Source organism: Nannobrachium achirus (assembly GCF_963921795.1).
Source record: "Nannobrachium achirus genome assembly, chromosome: 7".
Classification (NCBI taxonomy): Eukaryota; Metazoa; Chordata; class Actinopteri; order Myctophiformes; family Myctophidae; genus Nannobrachium; species Nannobrachium achirus.
Window position 1 is genome coordinate 15,286,935 of NC_137816.1, and position 21,643 is coordinate 15,308,577.

Below are 21,643 nucleotides of genomic sequence, written 5' to 3' on the forward strand. Positions count from 1 at the left end.
GACTGTCAACTCTCAAACTCAGGCATTAGATTTTTCGACAGTTTGAGTGGAATATACATTGATTTTGAACAAACTGAATGTTGCAAATTATTTGCCGTTTACATGCAAATACACAATATTGCATGCCACAGAAGCACACACATCACAAAATACATTTCACTCTTCACCTCAACGAGAGGATGCCAGTGGGCAACAGGTTTTCGAGGATATGTAAGCATTTCATTCCAGTGTTCTCGGCCAAGGCTCTCTGCATCGTTGCCCACCCGACACACGCCGATAACCTCATTATGGCCTACACTGTGGGGACAGAAGAGAGACAGAAATCTATAGCAATCTGACATTGAGTCTTAATACTGTACATACAGTAGAGAACAGTTGCTACAGTGATTTGTATATCAAGCATTCAATTTCTAAATCAATTCAAACTGATTCCTGGTATGGTGCTGAGTCATTTGCGCTGCCATCTCGCACCGCTCGACGTAGGCACTTGCTCCGCTAGAGCCTCGCTCGAAAAAGTACTCACATTTTTTTACTTAAGTCAAAGTATCAATATTGCAGTAAGTACTAGTCTGGAATTCAAAATGTACTTGAGTAAAAGTACAAAAAAGTACTGGCATCAAAATTTACTTAAGTACCAAAAGTAAAAGTAACTAGTATCTAAAGTTTGAAATAATTGTAGTTGAGTAAAAGTCAGAGCAGTAGTGTAGTAAAAGTAAAACTATAGCGTAAAGTACAAATACCTCAAAAATGTACTTTAGTACAGTAGGCCTACTTTAGTAAATGTTCTTAGTTACTTTACACCACTGGGCTCAAGCCCACTGCTGACAGCACACATGCCTTAAAATGTAGAGAGGAAATGTTATCTATGGTTTGCAGAAAAGTATAATACGTTAATTGTGTTGCCGATATGGTTGCTCTATCTGTCTGTCTCCTTTGCCAAATGGAATTAACAATCTTTTAAAACCATTCTCTTGCTATTAATATAAGGACATACTTCCACATTTCCTGGGATGGTGAGATGTGTCCACATAGTGTGTGACATGACTTCTTTCTTTTCTTATCAATGCAATCCAAATTAAATCAATGTGATGGGTCCAATCACTTCCTATTCAACTATAGAAGAGATGCTGTAGCTTGCAATGGGAAACCAAAAATACACAGAATAATATATAACTTTAACCGCTTTGGGTGGTCTAGAATGTTGCGTCCTTAGGCCTATATAAAAACATGTAAAGTACCACCAGTAAGACTCCCTAATCGGGAGATAATCGACCGTCACGTCGCATACACAAACTTTAGAAGGCAGTTGTAGCCAATCAGGAGGGAATATGGAAATGGGACAGATCCATGTTGATGACATGACTCTAGACATACTGTGTACCGCTTTGCGTGATTTTAGGGCAAAATCTGTAGGAGCAGTGTCCAAAAATGTGTTTTGCAAGAATCTGCCTCATGGTGGCACTAGAAGAGGGCCATGTGAGAAATGGGTATGGGTTGTGGTTTGGCAGCCAAGGAGTGTGTGTGCAAAGTTTGGCATGGATAGGGGCAACAGTGGCAGAGATATGAGTAGGGCAAAAGTGTGACGTGACGTGACGTGGCGTGGCGTGACGTGACATGGCGTGACGTGACGTGACGTGACTGACAGCCGATGGAGATTTTGATAGTAACTGCGACCTGACGGTCGCAAAAATCAGTACCCATGCGTCTTTAATCATCAAAGTCCAGAAGAAAACATGAATTAACCAGTTAAACGCTGTATACTTAGTCGACCAGGGTCCTGCAAAGCTCACAACACGTTACGATGTATTGTATGAATCAGAAATGTTTGCCCCCAGATTACTATTGATGCTGTGGCTAAGAATGATTCAAGTGTTAATTGTAGCCTTATCACCCAATATGACAATTATGAACCAAACAAACCCTTACTTGAGGTCTGACTCTCTCACTAGCTAATACCCTCCCCCGGCTAAAGACCCAGAGATTACGGATGACCAAAGAAATGAACGACCCTGGAGCTAACTCTCCTCTGGAGACAATGGAAAGTGGATACAAATGCTTATTGTGACTCTGCTCCATAACTTTAAAATATATGATTGTTCTCCTATATGATGGACACCACAATATGAACTTTGGTGATGAGAAATGTGATGTTTTTCGTGTTAATTATTATGTTTGATATTTGGACAATTCTAAATTCATGCTGATTCCAAAAGCTGCATAACCTGCAAAGGGGAGGCTCTCTCCATTCCGACATGTCGCCACTCCGAAATGGACTTCTTATTGTCGGAGTGGCGACACTCCCCATGGGCCTAAGGTTTAGGGTAGGGGTAGAGATAGGGTTAGTGTCGGAATGGAGACATGTCGGAAAGGAGACATGTCGGAGTGGAGAGATGCACCCCCTGCAAAGTGTGATTTAAGTCATCTATTATTTGATCCAATGATGAGACAAACCAGCATGACGCACTTTATTTTGATTGCCCCACAATATGAATACATTTTTGATGTGTTTAGTTTTGTTGGTAACTGTTGTATAATTGCAATATTACACTTGATTGAGGTGCATGTGCTTTTTCAATAATCACCGTAAAGCACACCCTCACGTGTAATTGCATAATTAAAACATAACATTTTATAAAAATAATCTTTTTTTATAATGATCATAAAATATGAATATTTCCCATGATAAATAGCAATTGTTGCCACATGTGAGAGATGCTTACCGGTCATAGTCCATTACTGCAATCTGCAGACTAATCTGGTCACTGTTTTCTGGAGGGACATCAAAGATGATGGCTTCGTTGTAGACTGGATTCAGAGTGTTTCTCTTCGTTGAAGTCTTTCTTTTCTTTAGTCTGCGGCCGTCACACATCAGTGAAACCTTCACATAAGGATCTGAGGAGGAGAAAGGCTCCATTCTTTTAGACTCTTGCATGAAGAAAATACAGCAAGAGGATAGATAATTATATTGTAATGTACATAATATTAGTTTTAGCTTACCAGAGGCCCCAGTGATATCCATGGCCTTTAGATTGCGGGCCTTTATCATGGTAATAGTCAGTCTGCCTGCAGTGGGCAGGTAGCAAAGAGAGAACATCAGATCTCCAAGGTCCACGTTATCCTGCAAGAGAACGCACACATTTTAATTGATTTATTTGAGTCCACACTTATAAAATACATTACAAGGGCCTAAATTGCTTCTGATGTCCTACACACTCGAAATAACATATGTCTCAGACAGTGCATGAATCCAAACAACAGCATAGATCTACCGCCTATAATGGAGGAGATTGAGCAGTATTTTGCAAGCTGCTTGCCTTACACCTGGACAACCTCATAATGCTGAAGCCCCTGACCACCGTGGACACGCACGCACGCACGCACGCACGCACGCACGCACGCACGCACGCACGCACGCACGCACGCACGCACGCACACACACACACACACACACACACACACACACACACACACACACACACACACACACACACACACACACCTTTTAAACCACTTTGAGGATTTACTTTGGGTGAAAGAAGGTTTAAGTGTATAATATGAAAAGGTTTAAGTGTATTGAATTATGGTTTATGATGCCGGATCTTTTGAATGAAATGCATTCTGTCAAGGATGCTATTTTTATTTAAGATGTAAGGGAAATGGGTATAGGTGTTTTGTCCGTCGTCTGACATTTGATCAAGTAAGGAACAATAAAGAGTTTCATGCTGGCTCTGTAGCATACAGTACATTAATCTCCATTCAGGGAACCTCCCTTCCAGTTCTAATAATAGATGCTTACACTTCAACATAGATGATGAAGGCTTCTGTTCTGCAGCAGAAAAAAGCTGAAGCGTGATTATCACCTACTCTGAAAATAACTCTTCAAAGGAGGTGAGACTCTGGCTTTGGCACAGAAATATCCAGTGAGGAATTCAAACAGGCCAGCTGTAAGGCTGTTTGACGAACTAATATTGAGTCGTTTTCTATGGCAGGGGTCTTCAACGTTTTCAGGCCAAGGACCCCTTAGTTGAGCGAGAGATGAAGCAGGGACCCCCACAACCCATAGATACCATATACTTTAGTTTCATCGTTTGACAGCACAATCATCAGTGTATTTTGGGTTCATCTAAATTTGTGTTTTCAGATATTTAATCACTTGAACCGTCAATAATGAATAAACTTAACCTATCACTCTGTAGTTGGTCTGCTCTTTTTCCCCTTTACACAAAACCTCTTTGCCAAAAATAGCCGATCTACATGCTCACAACGCCTCGCAGTGCAAGGCGTTGTGAGCTTGTAGATCTGCTATTTTTGGCTAAAGTTCTCAAAATATGGACGTTAGAGTTCAAGTGGTTGATATAAAAATGGAGAAAAAAGGCTTCTATCACACAAAGATTTGGAGGACCCCCTGTAGTAACTCTGAGGTCCCCCTAGGGGTCCCGGACCCCCTGTTGAAGACCCCTGTTCTATGGCGTGGCCCCAAAGGGGCTTAGCTGTCTATAACAGGGTTTGTCCGTATCTCTGTCTTGTTTCTGCCTCTGTATGTGTCTCTGTATCTCTGTCCCCACTAAAGTAGACCAATCACAGCTAACTCTCGCTGTTTTGTTCATACCAAAAACGACACGGCTCAGCTCACACTGCTAATCCAAATGCTGCTCTGTGCATAGACAAGGCCAAGCTCTGCATTAGAACACAGTATGAGTAAAAAAGTAATTGCTTTTAAATAGGCCACTTACAGGCCAATGTGTGTATACATGCCTTAGGGAGTCTTACTGGTTATTCAAAAGTACATGTGTTTTTAATTTATAGGACCTTGCACTGCATGCATTGATGTGCTTGCTTAACCACTACTTTATACAAAGCTTGCAGAAACACCTATAAAAACATAGAAAAGACTGAGGAACCAGAACCTCTTATCCTAAAAAAATATGACAAGAGGTTATCCCTCAGTGGTCTGGCCATAGGATATAGTAGTAATAATAGTTATATCCCACCCATGCATTGTAGGGGATTCCATACTTGCAATATTTTACTTTCATCTAATGTCAAATCTGTGTAAGACTCACTCTATTCTGGAAGAAAGATGCTCTATTTATTTAACAGCATTTGACTGCATTTGCTGGACTCACGCAAGAAGACACATCCAACAACATCTCAGAGTCATGCAGGGTCTTTCATGGTTTAAAACAGTCGTTTTTCCATCTTCCTCCCAGCAGTATGAGTGTCATGGGTGCAACCAGGAAGCAGTTAAGGCAGTATCCCCTGTGCCCCGGAATCCCTCAAAGGCCATGACAGCTTGAAATGGCATTTAAATCCAATCATTGGTCCTTCCAGGGGAGCAGAGAAGGACCTGTGGGTATAATGGCACTGTGTCCCACAGCAAGATGCAAAGTTCAATATTATACTTGTTATCTCCGCCAGGCCGATATTATATTTTCAACCCTGTGTGTGTGTGTGTGTGTGTGTGTGTGTGCGTGCGTGCGTGCGTGCGTGCGTGCGTGCGTGCGTGCGTGCGTGCGTGCGTGGTCAGCAAACACGCAACAGGCCTTTGGAGTTAATTGTTAATAAACATGTTTGCCTGAGGGAAGTCAGAACCTGCAGGCGCCGAGACAGCCTTCTGGTTAATGCTTTGAAGCTGCAGGACATGCTTGCCAGACGGCAGCAGCTCAAAATCCCTGTCCACGTGTCACAGCCAAAATCAAAGATAAAATGGGTTCTCTGCATCTGCATTCTCTCAGTTTTAATACCGAGACTCAACATCCAGAGAAAAATGGTCGGTGTGTAATTTCTGTCACTACAAACACTACTAATGGTCTCAACTAACACAAACTAGTACATTCTCAAACTAAAGCAAATACATATCATAAAAATAACGTCTATAAGCTATTATTTAGAGTTAAATACTCCTTCCAGGCCAACAGTGCATGAATGACAAGACAAATAACAGAAAATGGCTAGAATGAACAGTCTGGGAGGAGGTGCACCTCTACTACAATATTCTCCTAAAGCGAGCCGAGAACCTAGCAGACTAGAAGCAAATGTATTGTTGTTTTATAGTGTGTCGTATCGTTTTGTGAATGTGTTTGTGTGTGTGCACGTGTGTACACGTGTGTGTGAGTGTGTTTGTGCACACAAGCGCGCCGACATGCGTGTTGGATACAGCTGCAGGCAATTTGGTGCATCCAAAATTGAATATTTTAATGAATGAAATGCTAGTCAATCGTATCACCATCTCATCACATGCTGTAGCATGTAGGCCTTAGCTGTGCAAGAAAATGCAGCGTGTATACAGTAGATCAATAAAGGGCAGAAGAGTCAACGTTGCTGCACACCAAAAGCATTTGGTTATTTATAACCATACACATAACATTTACACTCAGCCAAACATCTCTGCTGCTTTTCAGCATTATTGTAATGGCATTTCTTGACCACTTGAACCATAAGATTCCTAATCTGAGGATAACATTCCACGAAAATAGTGAATCTATGCGCAAAGGTCTGATCAGAGTAAAAACAGGAGGGGGCCTAGTGTGGAGCCCTGGGGTACTCCGGTCAACCAAGTATAGAGTTTAAGAGGCTAATTTGTAACATTCACATACAACATTATTCAACTTTCTTCATTCCCATCACTATTTATTATCTGTCAAACCAGAATCAAAAAGACAGTAGAAAATGATACAGAATGCTCTCTCTCTCAATTCTACCTTATAGCCTCGCTACGAGCAATGTGCATCTCTTGTCTTTGGATACTGTAAAGGCACCAGCTCTAGCTTCAGTGTGCTTTCAAAGAAACTGTCACAGTTTAGAAAATAGAACACTTCACCAACACGCTGTGTAAAAGCAGAAGCAGGTAGCTGTAAATGTGTGTGCGTGCATGCGTGTGTGTGCGCATGCTCATGCATCAGGAGACAATGACAGAGCGAGAGAGAGAGGAAGAGAGGGAGGCAGGATGGCAGACAATTGCATTGTCAATCACACATTTTACACTATAGCCTTTTGGCAGTGGTGTTTCATTGTGTTATTATGGTATCTGTTACACAGGTTGGAGCCAGGAGCACTGCAGTGAGGTTAAAGTGCAGTTTCCCCCCACTGAAGCATTTGCATTGCATTTCCCTTCATCTCTGCCCTTGCTTTACTGTCTCTCTCCACTGTCCAATCTGAGTAAATCAAAAGAATTGCTTTACAAAAAAAGATGCCCCCACCCCAACAAAGAAATCGCTCACATAACTAAGCACTGGTGAAATGTCCACTATTCATTCAGCTTGTCGTTTGTCCAGTAAAGTCCTATGTCAAGGTGCGGTAGAAACTTAACACCAAAGCAAGGACTGAAGCATAATGTAACTAACTGCATCTCAGTAAAGAAATAAAACCTATATGCGTTTCACTGTTAATGGTAAAGAAACGCCAACAGAATGATATGAACTAAAGGTTTCTACTGAACTAGCCTGGCTCCAGCCAATAGACCCGCCCACTGTCTGAGTGAACTACTTCTCTTGGTCTGGAGGTGTCATATGACGCATGTCTTTCTCTCGGTGTCCTGGCCGATCTTGGCGCACCAACCAATGAAATCAATGCAAGACCGAGGAGGGGTGGGTCTAACTTTTGAAAATCAACAGAAACAGTGGAGGGGGGGGGGGGGTGGGGGGGGGGGGGGGTGACTCACCAGAGTTCTTAATTGCTCCCTTTGAACTTCAAAAGGGTTCTGAATTGCAGTCAGTGATTGAGCCATACTCGCTCGTTAGTGATTCTCTCTAATCAATGAAACATCAAAGACAATGCCTGTCATAGAGGGGAGGGGGAGGGGAGAATGTTTTGTGTACACAAGTCAAACACAACCCCTCCCACCAGATGTCTTGTGATTGGGAATTTCAAATTTTAAATCCCCTCCCCTTTGAAATCTCTTACAATGGGGACAATGTCAGACTCAAGCTCCAGCGTAGAGTCTGAAATCAGGCTACTACTGAACTAACACATGCGTCATGTGCATAGCCATACTGCCAGCTGGTATTGTTATAACAGTGAATATGACCAAATGAAAAACTATTTTAATGAGCTGCATGGTGTTGCTTTGGAGGAGATGATGTATGCTTCCACACAATCTTCTCTTTCACAGTTCTCTGTTGCTACATTTTTCAGCCTGAGATAGAAATATTCATCGCAACAAACAAGGGCAGGCCATCACAGCCGTAGAATGTATGCCAGTATGCTAATACCGAGACAATATAGGTGAAACGCACAGCTGTAGTGATGTGTGGTGCTGGCCGGGCCATGAAAACAAGCTTGTGGCTCTGATGCATTTGTTGGTCTACATAAGAATATGGCACCTTTTCAGATTTTTTTCTATTGTGCATTATTACTACTAGCCCTTACCCGTTCAAAGATATGAGCTCCAAAATGATGTGCAGTGTGTGGGTTATGGGATGTGCACTGTGCACACAGTATATGAGGGATGGAAAGTAACTTTAACTGGTGCTTGCATGATGTAGGAGCATCAATGTAAGAAACCCGTTTCCTTTAATGGCTACAGAGATACTGTCCCCCCCCCCCCCCCCCCCCCCCCCAACAGCCCGCCCGCCCACCCGCCTGCACACACACCCGCCCGCCTGCCTGCACACACACACACACACACACACACACTCCCCCCGTGTGTGTGTGTGTGTGTGTGTGTGTGTGTGTGTGTGTGGGTTTGTGTGTGATTACTGTGTGATTGTGCATGGCCTGAACAACAGCGCCCCTCCCTTAACATGTGTGGTCACAAAAGGTACTGTAGGCTAAATAGATATAGATACACCATAAAAATGCAAATATACAGCATCCGATTTGCGAAAGTGACAAACGGGCTTCACAGTTATGTCAGGTGTGTTCATATGCTTATGGTGATGCGATTTCAGATCAATTGCTCCAGCCACTGATGAGAAACGCGGTTTCAGACAGACAGACACTCAGACAGACAGACATTCCGAAAATTATATGTTAGATAGTAATACTCTCACTATTCATATTAAACTTCAACTTTGTTGTTGAGTTAAGTGTTAAAGGAACGATTTCGTAGCATTTTGTATTCAGTATATGCCTGCTAAAGGCCAACAGGAAGATGGGCATATTAGTATGCTTTCTCTGTTGCTAATCTGTCTTTATTAACCGACACACCACCATAGGTTCGTTATTTGCATTCATTCCACATGTATGTTATGCGTGTTTCATTACCACAAAACATGTTGAACATATGGTGTTGAATGCATATTTGTTTGATGGCATTCTTTTTTCTCTAATAAGTACTGGTCCATATGTATCTGTCAGTAGGCTATGAATTAATTACATCTATAGGCTATAAATAGATAAAAAATTATTAAAATGTATATTTGGGTTTATTCCAGAGAAGAGATCTTACAAGTGTCAGAACTTAACGCTTAACGTGAGGTTCCAGCTACTTTATATTTCTCTGAAGTTACTACAGTAGGTAGGAGCCATCAAACAAAAACAAAGTTGCTGTCAGGCACTGCCTGAGGGACCCAGGACGTTCAACCAAATATGAACAAGCACATACAAATGAAAAACGTGTAGCGTATTTAGCTAGTTCTGTATTGAACCATGATGTGTTATTGATTTGTATGTCCAAAACCGTTCGTTTTGCATTTTAAAAAATGATTTAAACTAGTGAAAACAGCCGATCTACAAGCACACAACGCCTCACACCGCGAGGCGTTGTGTGCTTGTAGATCTGCTGTTTTCACTACTTTTGTGGGGCGGTCCTGTACGATGAAACAGGACTTTACTTTGCGAAAGAACATAGAAATTTGAAGCTTGGAGAAATGAGGTTTCCACCCGACAACGACGATATACTTAGTTGACCAGGGACCCCATTCAGGGCTCTATACATGACACCCCTCCTTTTTACCCCCTCTACACCTACTGTATCTCTTTGCTGATAATAGCCAATCTAAAAGCTCACAACGCATCATGTTGCCATGCGTTGTGAGCTTAATGTTCTCCTATTAAGACATGCCCAGAATAGGGATGATAGGGTTCATATGGCTCAGTGAGCGAGGAAGCAGCAGACAGAGAGAAGATGGCTGAAAGAGGAATTATGGCTGAAAGAGGAATTACTGTAAGTGGCTGCTGAAAACAGACTGGGGTGCTACAGCATGTGTGTAGGCACCGAGAAAGGAAGATGGGAAGATACCATTGCCAAGGAGAGCTGAAGATAATGCAAGCTTAGTTATATGTCACAGAGCACCCAATTAAACCTTACTATCTACATCTTCACACATGCATGTGTGTGCGGCGTGCGCTCACACAAGTCAGCCCAGGAACATGAAATCTACGTGTGATGAACAGAAAGGGACATCCAATTATAACCCCTTTATTACAGAGGCAGGTTTGGACAACATATGGGAAAAAAATATTAAAGATAACGGAGAACAGAGAAGGGAAACCGTGATAAATTATAATGATATGTCACAATTTCACACTTTTGTCTCTGCGGTTTTGTGTTACTTAGGATGGAGATTAAATTTGATTGTACACTGTAGGGGTGTTGGAGTAACTAATGTAAATATTTAATTAAACACTGACATGTACTGTACATTACATTCAGAATTGGTATCTATCTAATAAATACTGTACATATGTTTATGCTATATCTGCTCTGCACTTTTCGGGGTGAAATTAATATTATTTGGAATTTCACATTTAAAATGTTTGGTAACACGTTATCATAAGGAGTAAATTCAAACACGTAATTAACTTTCAATTAATGCTTAATTCATGATTAACTAATGCATCACCTATTCATGAGCGCACCACCTACATATCACAATCTACCCGTAGTGACATGTTGCTCAGAAGTCAGAACTCCCCCTTTTTTGTCTCATGGTCTCCGCTAGGCCGAAGGCATGGCCGAGACTATGTATTCGCCCCTGTCCATCCGTGTGTCTGTGTTTGACCGTCTGTCTGTGGGCAGCTAATCTCCGGCACCGTTGGACCGATCAGCGTGAAACTGTGCACGCACACTCCCTGGAGACCAGAGAAGAACCTAGTCTATGTTGTTTAACCATGATTGCCTTTAAAAGTGAAAGAAAGCTGTGAAAGATTGCACACACACTCCTAGTAGCTTGACGAAGAAATGCCACCATAGCTTTTTTTTCAAATCAGCCTCATGGTGGCAATATAACAGGCTTATTTATATTTTATTCATAACGCCTGAATTGTAGCTCATACTATCAAAATCTTATAATAATAGTCGTAGTGAAGCACAATGAAGAGCAGAGTTCTTCGGACCCTCTTAGCTGTTCTATAGTCACAGCAAACAACGGCCTTGCATAATGTATTGCTTTTCTTAAAATCAATATGGAAATTCAAGACATTCAATTAAAATGCTTGAATGAAGTAATTGCAGTTTGTAGAATATAGTAACTTATGGCTGAGCAAAAGTTTATTGGCTTTTGTAGAGCAAAGCTTGTATTATTGGCAAGGAAACTAAATGGAATAAAAGCACCCAGGGCTGTAAATTGTAATTAAATGGCTTTTGCTTCTTGCACTCTGTTACCTGCAAACAAATATGAATATTTAGGCAATTAAAGCATTTTCACACAGTATATGGATAAGCATGTCCACATAAAATAATTTAAATTAATCTCTTTCACTTCATCAACCCACCCGGGTGTGTGTGTGTGTGTGTGTGTGTGTGTGTGTGTGTGTGTGTGTGTGTGTGTGTGTGTGTGTGTGTGTGTGTGTGCGTGCGTGCGTGCGTGCGTGCGTGCGTGCGTGCGTGCGTGCGTGCGTGCGTGCGTGTGTGTGTGGCACATTATGGCAAATGATTTCTTTAGAAAACATGTTGGGCAACAGTGGAACAAGTACTAATTTTAACTTAAAGGGGATTGAAACCCTGATTTAGTTGTTTTCTTTTTCCATTTCAGGGTAAAAATGACTGCAGGTTAAAAAGAGGGCAGACTAGTATGCAGTGCAGCTAATCAAATTAATAGTGGTAAATTGTGTTAGATTTAGATATGCCCTTCAGCTGGTGGAGAAGCAGCCAGACAGACTTCTCCAAAATCATACAAACCATCTTCATATACTGTATTTATACTTGGCTGTTTCAATTTGATATGAATCCCTCTAGCTAGGAAGAACATTTTAGCTTGTTTTTATGCATTCTAACCCACATTTGACAGTGGTTAAATGCTTGTATTCAATATATGCCTGGAGGATATTAAATCGTAGTGTTTAAAACCACAAGAATGCATGTACTGTGCACAGAGGAAGATTTTTGCTTTTCCAGTGTCTCTCAGACAAGTCACACAGACACAATAATGGCTGTTCCGTGGACCTCCTAGGACCTAGGTGGACATCTGCTCAGGGTTCGCTTTAGGTCTGTGTCATTATCCTGTCACTACTCTTCAGTTTGCCAGTTTCCCCGAAATAGTGCCCTTATTACCCAGGCTTTCAGGGTGAGACAAGACAGCTGCAACCTCTGGCCCGCTGTGTGTTTTGGCCAACCAGAAAAATCATCAAATGTCCCAGAAGACACACCGTTAATAAAATACTGACAGTGCCTTTCCATCGTCTGTTTCCGCCATCACTAGAGAGACATTCTCTTGTCATGTCGGGATCAGTGTTGGGCAAGTTACTTTTAAAAAGTAAGTATTAGTTACTCTCTGAAAAAGTACACCCCTGCACACAACCCTTCAACAAGTCCTGCGACATGCAGACTGCAGAGAGAAACGTACAGTGAAGTAAAACAAGCGGTTCAGCTTGATCACAAGTAATGCCGTAATGCAGCCCTTTACATCACAGTAACTATAACGCTGTTACTGAATGGGAAAAGGACTGTGTTACATTATTAGTTACCGAGAAAAGTAGTTTTGTTACGTAACGGGTTATTCTCAACACTGGTGGTCAGGATACATTAAATAGACTATACCACTGGTTCTCAGCATCAGGTCACTGTCTAGGGCAGGGTTCCCCAATAGGCCCGCGGAGGGGTTCTGTCCGGGCCCCCACCAACCCCAGTAAAAAAAATAAAAAATATATATTTTCAGGGAGTAGTGAAAGTTACAGGTATGGTGAGTGCGATATGAAACGTAAGCTTACCATAATCAGAGTAATCCTTAATCATTTTCAATCATATTCAAGGGCTTTTGGAGAAATGAGACAGACCACTAGCTGGCAGGTGATGCCAATAAGTAGTTGACGGCCCCTCCTTAATGAATCAAAGGAAGGCAATTATGTCTCTGCACTGTCCAACTAGCAGCTGACGCATACTTTTCAAGCAGATTGGTTAATTGGTTCTTAACTTATTTTGTTTCAACTTTAAGGAGTGCATAATAATTATAATAATGGTGGTACTAGAGCAGCAACAACACTAGTACAGTGTTTCTCAGCTTTTTTTCTGCCAGGGCACACTTTACACAGCCAAAAGATCCCAGGGCACACCTGTCCAGGCTGTCCTAGATATATGTGTGGCTATTTTCAAAATGTTTGCCTCTTTCTTATATTATTTTACAATTTGGCCAATGTTTTACCAGTTTTTATAGAGTTTGTTAATTATTTTTGAGGCAGTAATGGTCTATTTTACTTTCTTTCTTGAGGTATTAAACAGTTTTTAAAAGTTCTTAAATCGTGACTTATTTGTATTTATTTTTTGTCGCTGGAGTAGCGGGAATGCCGCCGTTGCCCCACGCAATGCTGTGGCCCTCGGCCACAAACTCTTAACAGATCTGTGTTGTGTTCTTCACAAAAAAAAAAGTTTTTCATAAGTCGGGCTCCTGGTGGCGCTATAAAAAGCAGATGTGAATACACACATACGGTGTACACACACACACACACACACACACACACACACACACACACACACACACACACACACACACATGGACGGACGGACCGGGTGCAAAGTCTCGGCCATGCCTTTCGGTCTGGCAGGGCCACCTTTTTAATTTGTACACCCTCTTGCAGACCTATAGAGGTCCATTTGGACCCCTGGTGAATTGTGGTCTATACCGTCTCGTCTCCACTCTCACCACTGTTGGCACCATATCAGAAGGCCTATACCAGTGATCACATCTGCTCTGAAGTGAAGAGCAGTCGGTACAAGTCTTCTCAATAAATACAGCTCCTCCACTGTCACCAGTAGCATATTTGAGAAGAGGTTGGCTGCGCACTAGGCAGACTAGGTGCAGCAATTAGAGACCTATAGCAAATCCAGCCCTGCCCCCTAGTGCATTGGTCAATGGCACCCAAATTAATATGTATAGGCCTATTTGGCCTCCATCTGAAATATGTTTATGCCTGGGACCCCCTGCCCATGTTTAAAACACATAAAAAAAAAATCATTCTTAAGATTATTTTGAATATATCCAATGTACAGTACCGTGCGCTAGGATTAAAGTTACACTGTTGACTTTTCCATGTTCAACAGACAATAAAGAGGCAAATGCATTTGCACTGTGTTCAACATATTACTTCCACACACACACAATAGAGAGGGATACAATTAAATTAGCAGAAATTACAACTCCAACTGTCTACTTATACTGTAAGCCTCCAACTAATGTCCGCCCAGTACCAGATTTAGCAAGTTTTACCAAATTATATGAGGGAGTATGGAATCAAGTGAAGGGTATCTTTTTAACAAATCCTATAAAAGGGGTCCAAGTTTTAATGTACTGTATCTATCTTTAGAGCCACTGTGGTTATACATTTATAGGACCACAATGGGTACAAGTCCCCAGGACCTTTTTGTGTTATCCTCCTTTTAGCCCAAATGTCTAACTTGTACCTCATGCTGATTACATTTCTGTCTAATTAAGTATTCAATCAATCAATCAATCAATCAATCAATCAATCAATCAATCAATCAATCAATCACTGGAACCTTAATTTCTCTAAAGGAATCATGGAGAGTACTTCTTTGACCCAATGTTTAAATGAGGGAGGTTTCTGTGAATTCCACTGCTGAATTATCAACCTACAAGCCAACAGTGTTGTAGCTGTTCTCCGGTTTGAGACACCCCCAAAACAGCAATCACCAGACAGGGATCCACCGTTCCCTTGCAGAGCCATGAGGCCCATAGGGCAGGAGCCTATCTCCTGTTTCTGCAGCGTGAGGCAGACATGCCGCTAGTATGTCGCAAGGACTTACCCCCAATCCAACCCTTGATACCGAGTGACAAGCAGGGAGGCACTCAGTACTGAGTCTTTGGTATGACCAGGCGGGGTCCACCCTATGTTCCCCAGGTTCTATGTTCCCCAGGTTCTATGTTCCCCACTTACCCCCCCAAAAAGGTTCTATGTTCCCCACCCACCCTCCCCAGAAAAAGGTTCTATATTCCCCTCTCAACCAAAAACAGGATCTACTGTATGTTCCCCACAAAAACATGTTCCCCACTCAAATGCAGGAAATGGTGGGACATCTTGCCCAGGTGTCCAGATGTATCCACCCCTAAGTGCCCACTCGTCTATGTGCCCACTCGTCCAAATGCCCACATGTCCCTATTGCCCAGAAGTCCAGGTGCCCACTCGTCCAGATGCCCAGACATAACAAAAGTATGGTGTCCAGATGTCCCTAGTGCCCCCTGTCCCACTAGTATTTGTAATCTCTCCCCATTATTGGGTGTTTTGAGTTGTTATTAATAATTAAAGGAATGTTTCCTGCATTTTTGGATAAGTGGGGAACATAGAACCTATTGTAAGTTGAGCGGGGAACATAGAACCTTTTTTTGTGGGGGTAAGTGGGGAACATAGAACCTGGGGAACATAGGACCTTTTTTGGATAAGTGGGGAACATAGAACCTGGGGAACATAGGTACGGTCCCAACCAGGCCAGGGATCGAACCCCGAGCTCCCAGTCTCAGGGCGGACACTCTAACCACAACTAAGGCCATTGAGCTGGTGAGCCACCGTATATTTGTGGTGGAATGGACCCACCGTTCCACCACAAATATAAGAAATTGCTTCAAAATGTTCCTCCCAGAACCTGACTATTAGTTGCAAGACCAAAACATGTGACGCAGTGTGGCTGCCACTGGCTGGACTATGTTGACATCTCAGGCACCCGGATTCAAGGCCAGGGTATACTACAGTATCTTGGGCTATAATTTAACTTCTCATTTGACCTGTGGAGTCTATGTGTGACCTTAAATTGGATAAGGCCATGTCTTATGGAGGTGGTGTGTACAGTATACTGTATGTTATAAACAACTAAACCATGTCTCATCCGAGACATAGGTCCCTTTCCCACACCAATTTAGTGTTGTTGATAGAGGAGGATTGATGTCCTGAATTATACTATACATTTTTTATTATGTACTTCATACATCCTTTTTCTCAAAGGAAAGTTCAAGTATTGTGTATATTGGATTTTTTGGTTGATGGAGAAGGGAAGTGTTTCTGAGCAAAACTACGCACCTGTATCTGAAATGTTATATGGAATGTTATAATGTTGCTGTAATATTTCAAATGAGGAAAATGAGTCATCAATGAAGAGGTCGTCGAAGAAAACCAAGCCAGACTTATGCCACACCAAAGCCACATCGTTCTGGGATGAGGGAACAGGTGATTATTAACCAATGAGAGGAATGTGTTTGCCTCATTAAGGCCAAAGTGTTTCCTAAATTAGTACTTAACTGGATTCAGACAGTGTAGATCGGAGCCAAATGGCAAGGGACAGCTCAGTGTAGAAACAGGTGCAATTGACGAGTTGGAATTAAGTTCCATCGAGGCCCAAGCCGGTCCCTGAATGCATGATGGAGAGCCAATAATTTCTGTTAGCTGCCCAATAATAGAACAAAGAAATAATTGGCGTCAAATTTAGGCATCTCCAAGCTAGCGCTTTTGATCTTTTTTGTATTAAATAAATAAAAGTGGTGATGTGACTGTCTAATTGTTTAAACAAGGCTTTATTAAAGGAGAATTCCGGCCTAGAAGCTTTTTCTTACCATTAGTTGGTGTTATTTACTCACCAAGATTTTTTTTCTTTTTCTTTTTTTCAATTTACCCGACTCCGTCCAGAGCAATTGGTTACAATGATTATCTGCTTACTTCTATCTCTCTAAAAAAAAAAGTTTCTGTAAATGTCTGTCGTACGTAATCCCACTGGTCGCTAGTGCAAATTTCCCACTGGGCACAGCCATTATTGTTTATAAACTGTTAACTTTGAACTGTTAACTTTTGAAATCTTGTCTCGCGAGAATCGTATTGGAGTCAATGTGGCATGATGCGCACCCAGATCTGCGCAGCTGCTCTTGTAAAAAGTAATGACGGCGCCCTGTTGACGGATCAGTGATTCTTTTCGTATTCCGCTTCTTCGTGTCAAAAAACACAAGGCATGAGGCCTCTGAAACAAGGCTGGATATTTAAATGCCGATCGTTTTCAGCCACCACATTTATCAACACCCGACAGTTCTAATGCTGTGATTGGCAAGATATGACCCTTTGATAAATCATACGTGAGCCCCGTCATTAGATGGTTCCTGCAGTCTGATCTGCGCTGGTTTCTAAATGATGTTAGATTGATAAATGAGGGCCAATCTGTATCATAAAAAGATGAATTCCTTGTTATTGATTAAAGGTTTTCTATTCACTATAACGCATGCACACACAATCATGTGTGACATGGTGGCATTAACAATGAGACCAGTTCAGTTATCCCTTATTATTCTGACGGAAAGTTTTCCCTCCAAATATGGATCCTGGGGTTTAAGTGGTTAAATCATGCTAAATGATGTTGTCATCAGTGTTTGTGATAGTGTTGTCTACAGCTGCAGCGCCTCATTGATTCAGCATCAATGACCTCTCCAGGCCAAAATGAATTGCCTGCTGTAATCGATGGGAGGAGAGAAGTCTTATAGATGTCAATCCCACATGCCATGAAAATAAAGCAGGATCAATGGCACATTACAGTGAGTTTAGCTCACACACTGAGATTGCTGCTGGTCACTGGAGACATTCTCATAAATATTTGCGCCCCACTGTTCACGACAATGTTTTGAAATGGTCAGGCACCCATGAATGCTAAAGAAATATCAAATGCCATTCAAATATCGGATATCAGGAAGGGTTCTGATACTGTATGAGTGAGGGGTAGAGAGAGAGAGTTGGGGGCGGGGGCTGGAAACTGATAACATTGCTAGGGTGTACTACTGTACACACTATCTATGACCCACAATATATTTCTAATGCTTTCCTCTGTACAAAAGAAAGAAAAAAAACACATTATGCACATGCAAGCACATGGCTATCAGAGACTCATTATATGTGACTTTACAATAGGCTATTATTCATGGTCACGTTATGCTTTATCATCCAAGGCCTGCAATTCCCTCGGTCCTGACAGAAGTGGCCCTGGGGAGGGCAAGTGAAACTCCATAAGTGGAATGACTATACCAGCTGTAATTGTGTTCTTTAATGAAGAGGTCTCTCACTCTGTACTTATACCAATGTATACAGTAATGGACGTGAGTATCGCTAGACAGTAGAAGTCTTCAGCGGAGAGTGAAAAGAGACCATGCATTAACGTTACATTTTAAATCTTATAAGGAAGTCCAAATATAATCTCGATGACTTGCTAAAACACACAGCGAGAGTGGTTAGATTACACTTCACTACAGGTTCCTTTTCCCACCTTTAATTACCGGTAAGTCTGTTCCTTTGATCAGACATGTATTAAAAGAATATCAACCTCTCGCACCAACAGTCCAATTGTCAACTTATCATGGTAGCACTTATCATCATTACTTACTTACACTCCCTCCATGGCACTGATTTGAACCTTTGCTCAAGGGCATGAAAGTGTGATATTGAGAAAGCACACAATCTTTTCAGAGTGATTCTATTCAGCTGATGCAACAACTAATTGCTCCCTCGTTCATCCGAGCAGCCAGCTCAGTCAGCTACCATTTCTACTATGAAGATAGACTCAATTGGGTAGTTTATGCCAGATACCTTGACAACCTAAAACAAAGCATGACAACATAAAAGCATACTTTAGTTTAGCCTGTAATGAAAATGAAGAAATTCTGCCATAAAACTGCACTTTGCCTGCCTTTTTTATCTTGCCAAAAGCTCAGTGTAGCTAATTTGAAAGACTTGTGGCGGGGAATGCACAATGCTTAACATATAGAACCTCATTCATGTTTTTCAGTAAACATACACTTTATGAAGTGTTGACTCACCGTGGAGACATACTGGATGTCCCGGCAGAGTTTCGTCTCTCGAGGGAAGTCCACCAGATCCAGGAAGTTGTCCACCACCACTTGGCCAATGATGTCATGGCGCGAAAAGCGGTCAAAGTCGTAGACGCTGAAGTGCAGCTTGCGCGTGGGCAGCTCAGAGTACGCCACGGGAAACAGGAAGACCTCGTCGAACACGGGGTTCAGTGTCTTTCGGTGCACCTTTGTTTGGTGCTTGGTCATGCGGTCGGGCAGCAGATAGATCTTGACGTATGGATCGGACGTACCAGAGAAGTCCTTGGCTGGAAGGTCCTCAGCTTTGTGGATCTTGACTATTAACTGCTCCAGGTCACAATCGAATTTGACGATGAAGTGGAGGCGACCGCATCCTCCACCTCTTCGACCCCCTTCGTCGCCCTCTAAGGAGCGCTGTTTGTAGAGCTCAGGTTTGAGGCGACCAAGGCCCAGTCCCATCCCTGTCAGTGAATCCTGCCTCTGGAACTGGGCCATGTTGAAATCTGGGTTGGACAGGTTCATTTGTCTGCGGATGGAGCTCTGTCTGTAAAACATGAACACCCACGCCACCATACACCATTAAGAAGACAAGGAAGGCTGCTGCTGAGATATAGCCTACAGCATTTAACCACTTCATCCCTATACTTTGTTGACTAGGCCCCCTCCTTTTTTTTAACAATATTTGTACCCACGAATTACATAATAAAGCAAAGGAAATTTTTACATTATAGCAAATATCACAAATTCACAATTAAATAAAATTAAACATAACAATGAAAATGAATCTACTGACCCAATCTCAGACATCAGGCGACCGGAGGGCGCGGGTTCCGTGGTCTGTCTCTGAATGCGGGGGTTAGTGTGTGTCCCATTCTCCCGGACTTTGCTCTGGGCGTCCAGGGGGATATCTGGAGACGTGTGGCTGATTTTCATAGCTGCCTCTGGCGTGGGCTTGACCACAGGCGGCGGGGACACCGGCGTGACGGCGGGCGCCTCCACCAACACCCCCGATGCCACAGGCGTGGCCTCCCCGGCGGTGGAGCTCTGGAAGGACTCACGGCGGTTGTGCGCAGGCGGGTCCACGGCGGTGTAGACAGGCTGCCGCGGCGGTGGCGAGTGCTGAGGCAAGGGGTTTATGGGAGGGCTCAGGAGCCCATGGGCCTCCTTGGTGTTGGGAGAGGGCCCGCGCTCCCTCCATGGTATCCAGCAGAGCTTCCAGGACACAAACAAGGAGACCCCGAACAGGGCCAGTCCACATGCAGTCACCACCAGCGACAGGAGGCTCACAGATACATCTGGGCAGGTTGAGGAGATACAACAGACAGAAAAAAAACAGATGTTATTAGCCATTGTGTCCTCTAGGAAAATGACACGATTGGATTAGAAAACACACGTAATTTACAATAAAAAACCAAAGTAAAACTACATGTCTATATAATAAAGATGCTTTGGGGGGCTTATTTTTTCCTTGTTTATCTTTAGGAGCCCATGACAAGCTTAATTAGGATTAACCTCATTTAATTCTCCTCCAGAGTCTCATCACTGCCCCAGGAATTGACTTGTATGTGTGTGTGTGTGTGTGTGTGTGTGTGTGTGTGTGTGTGTGTGTGTGTGTGTGTGTGTGTGTGTGTGTGTGTGTGTGTGTGTGTGTGTGTGTGTGTGTGTGTGTGCGTGTCCAGGGCTGTGAGACTCCTCCAGTGCTTTCCTTTTCGCTTCAAAGAGTGCCACGCTGCAAGCTTGTATATCTGCTATTTTTTTTTTTATCGTGAAAATATGTGCAAATCTTTAAATATGTATACTTTTAAAGCAAACTTTTGTAAATCTTTGCTTCTGGGGGGGTCCCTGGAACAAGATATTTTGAGATGGGGGTTGGCGGTCAAATAGCTAATCATAGAAACATTTTGGCATTTTTAGGTAAAGCCATGGGGAGGTGTTGAAGCATATGGGGACCACAGACTGGAACAGGGATAGGTGAACCGGCTACTTTTATTTACCCTTTTCAATATCCTCCTCTTGTCCTGTTCATAGAGGATGAATCTGTTCTCTGCTACACTAGTCAGGGAATATTAAAATAGTTCCACCATGCATCAAAGGTCTAATGGCAGGTCTGGTGCATCACAGAAGCGGGACACAGCAGCAGACAAGAGGAAAAAAGCACTGGAGCTTTGTGGACTATGAAATGCCCCCTTATTCACAAGGTGCTAAATAACAGTGATTAACATTTTTATGCATTAATTCCTTACTAAGAAATTCCTTACAAAGACATTTCGAGCCTTCCATATAAAGCCCTCGTAATCCATGATTTTTAAACACTCTAATGTGATATATTTAATCATTGACATTACTGACACAATTCATAGTGTGTTTGAATGTTGTTTACAAAATGAATACTATTTAATTCCCTACTTAGGTCCTCCATGCTCATGAGTGATATGTAAGTGACAGCATCTTAATTAAATCTA

The 21,643-nt window shown here is 42.4% G+C and overlaps 1 protein-coding gene across 1 annotated transcript in view; it reads right to left on the bottom strand.

The window, feature by feature from the left end:
• Positions 1-21,643, bottom strand: part of syt9a (synaptotagmin IXa) — a gene marked incomplete at both ends in the record, with an annotated part of 28,736 nt that overhangs the window by 1,015 nt on the left and 6,078 nt on the right. The window contains 5 exons of the mRNA XM_080729762.1: positions 168-297; positions 2,721-2,892; positions 2,998-3,118; positions 19,170-19,725; positions 19,987-20,476. Of these exons, the coding sequence (XP_080585888.1) occupies positions 168-297; positions 2,721-2,892; positions 2,998-3,118; positions 19,170-19,725; positions 19,987-20,476 (1,469 nt within the window). The remainder of the gene's footprint in view (positions 1-167; positions 298-2,720; positions 2,893-2,997; positions 3,119-19,169; positions 19,726-19,986; positions 20,477-21,643) is intronic.